This window comes from Euprymna scolopes, chromosome 17 (assembly GCF_053919585.1).
Source record: "Euprymna scolopes isolate OS-2025 chromosome 17, ASM5391958v1, whole genome shotgun sequence".
NCBI lineage: Eukaryota > Metazoa > Mollusca > Cephalopoda > Sepiida > Sepiolidae > Euprymna > Euprymna scolopes.
Genome location: NC_136498.1, coordinates 114,828,114 through 114,836,436, shown reverse-complemented (window position 1 = coordinate 114,836,436; position 8,323 = coordinate 114,828,114). Strand labels below are relative to the sequence as shown.

General features: G+C 32.8%; 1 protein-coding gene across 2 annotated transcripts in view; it reads right to left on the bottom strand.

The window, feature by feature from the left end:
• The window catches only part of LOC145296902 (elongation factor G, mitochondrial-like), a 98,049-nt gene continuing 89,726 nt past the window's right edge, over positions 1 to 8,323 (bottom strand). For both annotated transcript variants that reach the window (XM_080143064.1, XM_080143065.1), the window contains exons 17-21: positions 7,924 to 8,016; positions 7,207 to 7,282; positions 6,710 to 6,778; positions 2,218 to 2,378; positions 1 to 415 (exon numbers count right to left, since the gene is read on the bottom strand). In XM_080143064.1, the coding sequence (XP_079999190.1) occupies positions 224 to 415; positions 2,218 to 2,378; positions 6,710 to 6,778; positions 7,207 to 7,282; positions 7,924 to 8,016 (591 nt within the window). In that variant the 3' untranslated portion in view covers positions 1 to 223. The remainder of the gene's footprint in view (positions 416 to 2,217; positions 2,379 to 6,709; positions 6,779 to 7,206; positions 7,283 to 7,923; positions 8,017 to 8,323) is intronic.

Sequence of the window (8,323 nt, the reverse complement as noted above, 5' to 3'; positions counted from 1 at the left end):
TTTATTAAACAATTAATTTATTAACCCCCCCCCCCACCTTCATCATCGGGTTTAATGTCTGTATTACAAGCTGGCCCATGTTTAATATTTATATGGTTTATAGAAATGTTGAATATTTATATGGTTTACAGAAATGAATATCATCAATGCTGAACAGAAGTCAAAATATTTTTTAGCTCCTCCTCTTTTTATCTACAATATTTTTTTTTACATCTCATCTTCATCAATTGCGTTTCTTTTTCTTCTTCTTGTCTGATTGTACAGCCATTAAACTCTCCTGGTATTGATCAATCAAAGCTTGTTCTGTTTCTGACTGGGTTGGGCAGTACCGACTGAACTCCATTGTGAATTCGCCTTTACCCTGTGTTGTTGAGCGCAAGTCTGTTGCATAGCCAAACATTTCATTTAACGGCACCTGTAGTGGAACAAAGAGAGCAAAGATTGAACTTTAAAAACTCATTCTGCCAATTTTATTAAAAAAAAAAAAAAAAAGAAGGTACTTGTACAGTTTAGTAAAGACATTAAAAAATGAAAATATCGAAAAAAAAAAAAAGTTTAAATTGTACGCAACCGTTATGGAATGAAGTTCTCCGACAAAAAATTCACTTAATTTCATCAAGTAGTTTTTTTTTTTTTACAGCAAAAAATTAATTTGTTATGATACCGAGCAAAAGGTTCGATTTTTAGGAAGAAAAGCTAGTATTAAAGATGGGGAGGGAGTGTCGGCGCTTTACATGGAGTTATCTCCCTTTGACGTTTCTAAAATTCAAACAAAAATTTAAAACAAATCCAAGATATCTGCCTTCAACGCGCTCTCATAAAAACGTGTTTTTCCGCTATTAAAAAAAACCAAATAACTACTCGATCAAATTAAGTGAATCTTTTTTTCAGAGATCTTCATGTCAAAACGGATACGAACGATATAACTTTTTTTTCGATATTTTCATTTTTTAATGTCTTCATTAAACTGTACAAGTGCCAAAAAAAAAAAAAAAATAATTTTATCAACACCATATTTGTTTTGAGGTGTGTGTGTGGATGGGGGGGGGATGATTGCTCTCCAATTTTTTTAATTGACAAAAATCATTTTAATCAAATTCGAAAGTTTTTTTGTTTTCAAAGATCTTTCTTGGTTTTTTCTTCCCATTTTCTGGCACAAAATGCAGAAAAAGCTTAGAATGACTTTGTCTTTTTAATGATCAACAAATTGATTTCCGTTTTTGGAAGGCGGTACTTGTACAGTTTAATCAAGACATTAAAAAATGAAAATATCGAAAAAGTTTAAATTGTACGCATCCGTTATGGAATGAAGTTCTCCAAAAAAAAAAAAAATTTCACTAAATTTCATCAAGTAGTTTTTTTTTTTTTACAGTGAAAAAACAATTTGTTATGATATCGAGCAAAAAGTTTGATTTTTAAGAAGAAAAGCTAGTAATAAAGATGGGGAGGGAGTGTCGGTGCTTTATATTGAGTTATCTCCCCATGGCGTGTTCAAAAAATTCAAAGATGTCAACCTTCAACACGCTGTCATAAACATGTTTTTCCGCTGTAAAAAAAAAACAAAAAAAAAAACTATTTGATCAAATTAAGTGAAATTTATTTTTTGAAATCTTCAATCCAAAACGGATGCGTACAATATAACCTTTTTTTTTTCTTTTTTCGATATTTTAATTTTTTTTTATGTCTTCATTAAACTGTACAAGTGCCTTCTGCATTAACATTTGAAAGTATGATTTACTTCCTTTGTGTTTACATTACATATCGAAAACAAATGTAACTGATCTTTGTAGCATGAAATCATGAAAGCACAGGTTTTATATAATAATACAGTAATATTTAACTAATTACGACACAACAATTAAGTAAATAACATTGGTTTTAATTGAAAATATTTTAGCGCTTCTTCATTTTAAGAGCAAAATTCGAAAATCGAAACATTGAATTTCAAATAAACCCAGTGGTATCTTATTTAATTGCCATGTCAAATTTAGTAACATATCCAAAAATTAGGAAAAGCGATAAGCTAGAAAATTAAATTGGTTTTAGTAGCAATTGACATAAAAAAGTAAGTAGATAACATTGGTAATGGAAATTGATTTTTCTGACTTGTGATTTTCGATCTAATACTAAAGAGACACGAATCATTATGTCGAAATCGACTTTAAAAAAGAAAAAAAAAAAAAAACGCTATTTTTTTTTTCTTCTTTCTTTACTTACTTCACAAAAGATTGTTGAATAACCCTCATTTGCATCTGTCCCAAGAATGACAGCATGGCGTCGATTCAACCCAATTAAAACATTGGACTCAAATTCATTGGGTATGGCCACCTCAACAGACATGACTGGTTCCAAAATCATGAAATTTCCTTCTTCTAGAACTGAAAAAAGAAAAAGGTTGAAAGAATTCGTTTTTAATTAAGGAAACGAGCAGAGACAAAAAAAAAACAAAAAACAAAAAAAAAACAAACAAAAAAAAAACAAATGAGAGGTGAAAAAATTTTTAATGATGAATATTTATGAGAGTAAGTAATGTCTCCTATTTTTTTTTTATTATACCCAAGTTGATCAGAAAGGATCGCAAATTGCATTGTTATGATGACTGAACTTATGCATTCATGACCTGAAAGTTTCAGCTCCCTGTTGCAGATTTTTGACTGTGTAAAACTAAGAAAGCAACTCGTCATAGACATGCACCAGAAGAGATGGGTCATTGAATTCCTCCGTGCAGAAAAAAATTGAACCAATCAAGACATTACCGGCGCCTGTTGAACATTTATGAAGCTGATGCAGTTGATGTCAGGACAGTTAGGAGATGGGTTTGTTGATTTCAAAGGTGGTGACAAAGCACGCTCCAGACGTTCATGCACAGCTACCCCACCCCCCACCGCACCCTCAATCACTGGCAAAAGTGCATTAAGAATGGTGGTGACTATGTAAAAAAAAAAAAAATAAATAAATTCTGCAGCACAAAAGGTTACTCGTTTTAATGGTACTACTTCCATCTTCGTATCTCTTCGACTTTTTCTTTTAGTTAAAAAAATAGGGTGCATTTCTTTTGGAACAAGCCTCGCATAAAGGAAAGGGGCAACGATCACCAACTGAAATTTCTTGATCAGATTATGAAGGTAGCAGTCAGAGTGACTGAGAAGTACATTGAGGAAGGAGGAGGAGGAGGTGCAATTTTTTTTCTTCTCTGCTTTTTCACCCCCAAACAAGGCGTATTGCCACTTGAAACGTAAAGGGCTACTATTTAGGATTATGTTTAACAAGGAACTGTGAAGAGTTGAGCAGCAAGGCGTTTGTCCAATATTACATTTAAACTTCAGCAGTTTAGTACAATTAGGGAAGCAGGAAACGAGAAGGGAATTCCAAAGTCTAGTAGTCCAAGGGAAAAAACTATTAGAATAGAAGTCTTTCTAGCATAAACGGACCTCAACAGTGAAGGGGTGGGATTTTGCTGCTAGCCAGGTTAGTTGGGTGTATGTACATTTTCTTTATACTCTAGTTCACGCCAAACAAGGTATATTGCCACTTGGACATAAGGTGTCACCATTTGAGACCATGTTTATAGCGGACTATGTAAGGAGATGAGCGAGATGTCAGTTCACATTACATTTAAACTTCTGCATGTTAGTACAGTTGGGGAAGCAGGGAGGGAATTCCAGAGTCTAGCATTCCAAGAGAAAAAGATATTAGAGTAGAAGACTTTGCAACATCTCGGAATCTCTATGATGAAGGGGTGGGATTTTGCTAATTGTCAGGTTAATCAGAGCATATGTATGTTGAGAGGGCACAGGTGTTATGAGTTGATCAGAGCACATTCCATTAAAGTACTTGTAAAACAGCACAGAAATGCGATATTGCTGTGATGGTACAGAGGTTGGAGCTTGGTTGATAGTGAGGCACCTTTTAGATTTGCGACTCTTTTTTTGAACCTTGTCTTTGAGTTATTCTAAGTTTGGTATTGAATTATTTGCTATTCATCATTGCGTTTAATGCATTATCCAGGAATTCTGTACAAGAATTTCCCTGGGAACTGTTGTATACTGACGATTTGGTGATTATGGTGGAATCAGAGGGAAAAATTGCATATGACAAAACCAACATGGAGCTGAAGTGCCTTTGGGACAATATGGAGAACATGAAAGTTATCAGTGAGCCTAACCTTCATACTTTATAAAGCTTTGGTAATTTTCCTTACAAGGTTAGCAGCAACTCTGTATTCTGCAGAAAATTAACTCTGTGGAAGACATGTTGCTACTGCTGGTCCAATTAAGGATACTAAGTTCTGTAAATGGTCTACAAAAGTTTGAAGTCGTCAATTCATTGGTGCATGGAATTATTGCTGAATCAGGAAAAATTGCATACAAAGTTCGATCTGTAGAAAACCAACACAGAGTTGATGGTTTGAAAGATTCTGACAAGTTTTCTTGTGGTGTCTGCAGATATTGGTAGCAACTCTCTGAATTATGAAGTGCAATCCCTTGTTTATCAAGGGACCAAAAAAACAAGTTATAATGAAGCACATTTTAAAAAGATAACTGGGCTCACATCAGATGCAGTGAATTGACTGTAAAAAAGATTGATCCGTATTGAAAACTCTCTCTGTTTTATATTGAGTTTTCTGTAGATGGTCTGCAAAAGTTGGAAGTTGTCGGCTCATTTTGCCATCTTCCCGATAGGATCTGTGTTAATGCGGCATTTGAATTAAGTTCGAACATATGTGTACAGACTGCAAGTTTTGTGAATTTCTTCCCATTTTAATCTGTTGTTCAATTTCACTTGGGATAAAGTTTATCTGTAGTGTCATGCTACATGCAAATGAATGCTGAGCTCCTACTATTTTGGTCTTTTTGAAAACGCAGATGAATGCCGGGCTCTAATTTAGTAAATTTGTGATATGCATCTTGACACCAGAGTTGGTTCTGACTTCATGCTACTGAGCTGTAACGTGCATTATAACCGTCTACAGCGGTTTAAACAAAGCACCAGTTGTATAAGTATATGTACGCATATTTTAATCAAAATGTGGCCCTGGATACATTTTTTTAAGTTACGATGTGGAATACAATGTTTTTCCAGCCGTTGTTTACAGTATTTACCCCGCCTTACGGTTGATTTATAATGTTATTTGATTATATACATGTGTATTATATACTGTACTGTATTTTATTAGTAATGTTTAATACCGTATCCCGGGGTTCTACTGTATTAATTTGTGCTGAAATCAAGGGAAATAACTCATTATGTGATTACTTCCTTTTAATGTAAAAAAATTTTCAATTAGAGAAAAATATAGCCACTCGAAGAGCTTTGTTAGGTAAAATAAGTTCAGATAAAACTTAACATATTCATGGCCAACTATAGCTCTATTAAATTTATTTCTATTGCTAAACTATTTTTTCTGCAATTTCACTAAAATAAAGTCAACAATGCATATGAATATAATATTAAATATATATATATATATATAAATAAATAATATGGAATATATATTAAATATATATATATATATATATATATATATATATATATATAAATAATGTGGAATATATATTAAATATATATATATATAAATAAATAATATGGAATATATTTTAAATTTGTATTTATTTTTTAAGGAATTGTCAGTTTTTATCAGTTTGTATATTGTTTGTAATAAAATACATTTTTTATAAAAATTTGTCATTTTTTGCAAGAAATTTTTTTTACAGAGAAATTGTCACAAGCCATTTTTACTAAAGAAATTGTCAGTTTTTACCAGTTTGTATATTGTTTGTAATAAAATAGCTTTATAGGAATTTGCCATTTTTTGCAAGAATTGCAGGGGCCAATTTTTTTTTTTTATAAAGAAATTGTCACAAGCCACTTTTACTGAAGAAATTGTCAGTTTTCATCAGTTTGCATTTTTTTGTAATAAAATAACTCAAATCAGCTTTTATTTATAGTGAATCATTCAATTTATAACTTGTATACATATTCGCTAGAAAAAAACATAATACATGGCAGAGGCCAAATACGAGATAGCTCGTAAACATTCTATTCAATAGGTGTTATTTGGAGATGCCAGTTCAAGTTAAAGACAGTTATCGTACGTGCTGAGCGCGCATTAACTAATGGAAAAAGAATTTTGTTACATGTTTACTCGTTAGAAAAGGCATAGTAGTGGACACGATAGGGCGACTGTTTACCCCACTGAGATTACTTTCGGCCAGAAGCTGCGGCCTCCTCTGCTGCCAGTCATCGCGGGTTCGCTCCACTGGACGTGAGGATTGGAGGTTCAGAGGGTGTCTATCTGATGCGCAACAGATACTGCACCTAAACTGCGCAAGCAAGTTTGGAGCCAAGATGGAAAGTCCTGTGGTGATGGAGAGAAACTATGCCAACACCAAGGGATAACGCACTAAGGCACCAACTAGTTATCGTGAAGACTGATGATGATGAAGAAGGTTACAATACTCGTAGTTGGCAGCGAATGTTTTAACGAAGGAAAAATCAGACCGAAGAAGACTTGAGGTAACTCTATCAACACAGTTTGGAAAGGGCAGGGGAGCTTGTGTAGTTGATAAAGTTTGGAAATACAGTAGGCAAAAAAAAATAAATAAATAAAATAAGGTTCAGGAGAGGTTGATTCAGGGTAGAGTAGAGCTATACACCTTGTCCGAGACAAGATAAAAATGAAAGAATAAAAAGCCATTCTGCTGTTTACCTTGTTTAACGGCATTTTCAGCTGCAGTGAAGAATGCAAACTCACTCGAGTCAACAATATGATGAGCACCTGGAGAGAAGAAAACGAAAACCTTTAAAGTATTTAATCATTTTATATAATTTCAATATATCATTCATCTTGGTGTAGTAATTCTTCTTCATTAAGTTTCCAGTCTTATCTTTCTTCAGATTTTGTAAATAAAGATTTCATAACCAGCAATCTTGTGGATTTTTTTTTTTTTTTTTTTTTTTTTTACATAGGCATCACCACATTATCAAGGCCAAGAGGCCACTCAAGGATAAGGGTTAAAGAGTGTACAGTAGAAATTGGACAATATAGTAATCATTAGTAATGAAAATTTGGATTAAATATATCAGAGTTTTCCTTCTCGTAGAACTGTTGGAACTGGGACATTTGTGATTTTATAACGGTTTTAGACACCATTTCTACGTCCATCACATAAAATTACACAAACACAACATCAATCCAATACTTACCATCTATTAACCGGAAACGAATTCCTGCAACTTTATGACCAGTCAGAATGCCCTTTTCACATCCTTTCAAAAAACCCTAAAAATTACAAAAAAAAAAAAAAAAAAAAGTCAAATTAAAAAACATTAATTGGCACTTATTTAGAATTACACTTCAAATAAAAATCTTTATGGCGCACATTTTTTAAGGAATTCTAGTTATTTTTTTTATTTAAGAAAATCAAATTTTATGATTTTTAGTGATTATTTATTTTTGGCAGCCATTGCTGATCTCTTACTTCTAGAGAGGTTAAAGAGAAAAAAAAAAATCAATTTGAGTTGTCCACCCTTGTGAGCTGTGCGCATCCTAAACAAATATGATGCCCAGCAGCTCCCCCATTCAGTTTGCCATGAAATTTGATTTTCTTGAATGAAAAAAAAACAAAAAAAAAAAAAACAAACCCTACTTGATCAATTTACATGATTTTTGGAACATGAGACACAAAGGGCATAAGGCATCCCTAATCTCATCAATACAAAGTTTCTGTGTGCAGTAAAATCTACACTGGATAATTTTAGCTTCTGTCCACAAAAAACATTTTGTAAATGGATTTTATAAGCATATGAGTTATTGTGCCGTTTCATTTTTTGAAAACATTTTTTTTAAAATTTAAACAAATAAATTGGAGCTTCACATTTTTCAATCGACTCCACAATTTGAAGTTCTTTGTTTACACTTACCTTTTTGATTGCTGGAATAAATGGTCGAGGGATGTTCGTTCCTGTTGTCTCGTCTTTAAATTCAAGTTTTGTGTTTTCCTCGGGGGGTAATGGCTTTGTAAGAAAACAAAGACAAAAACAAAATACATAAACAAACACTCAAATTATACATTTTCTTGTTATGCTAAAAGCATTGTGCGGTATTAAATGTGTGTGTGTATGTGTGTGGCGATGACGAGGTTGGTCGAGTGTGGATTTGAAAAATTTAAAAAGAAAGAAAAAAAAAAAGAAAAAGAAATGGACAGTTACGATATGTTAAAGCTTCGCTCATAACTTTCTGCTGACAGATTTGATTTGATTTTTATGCAAATCTATTTGGACAAGTCAAAAACCTCTGCAATATTTCAGTAACCCGAAAGTA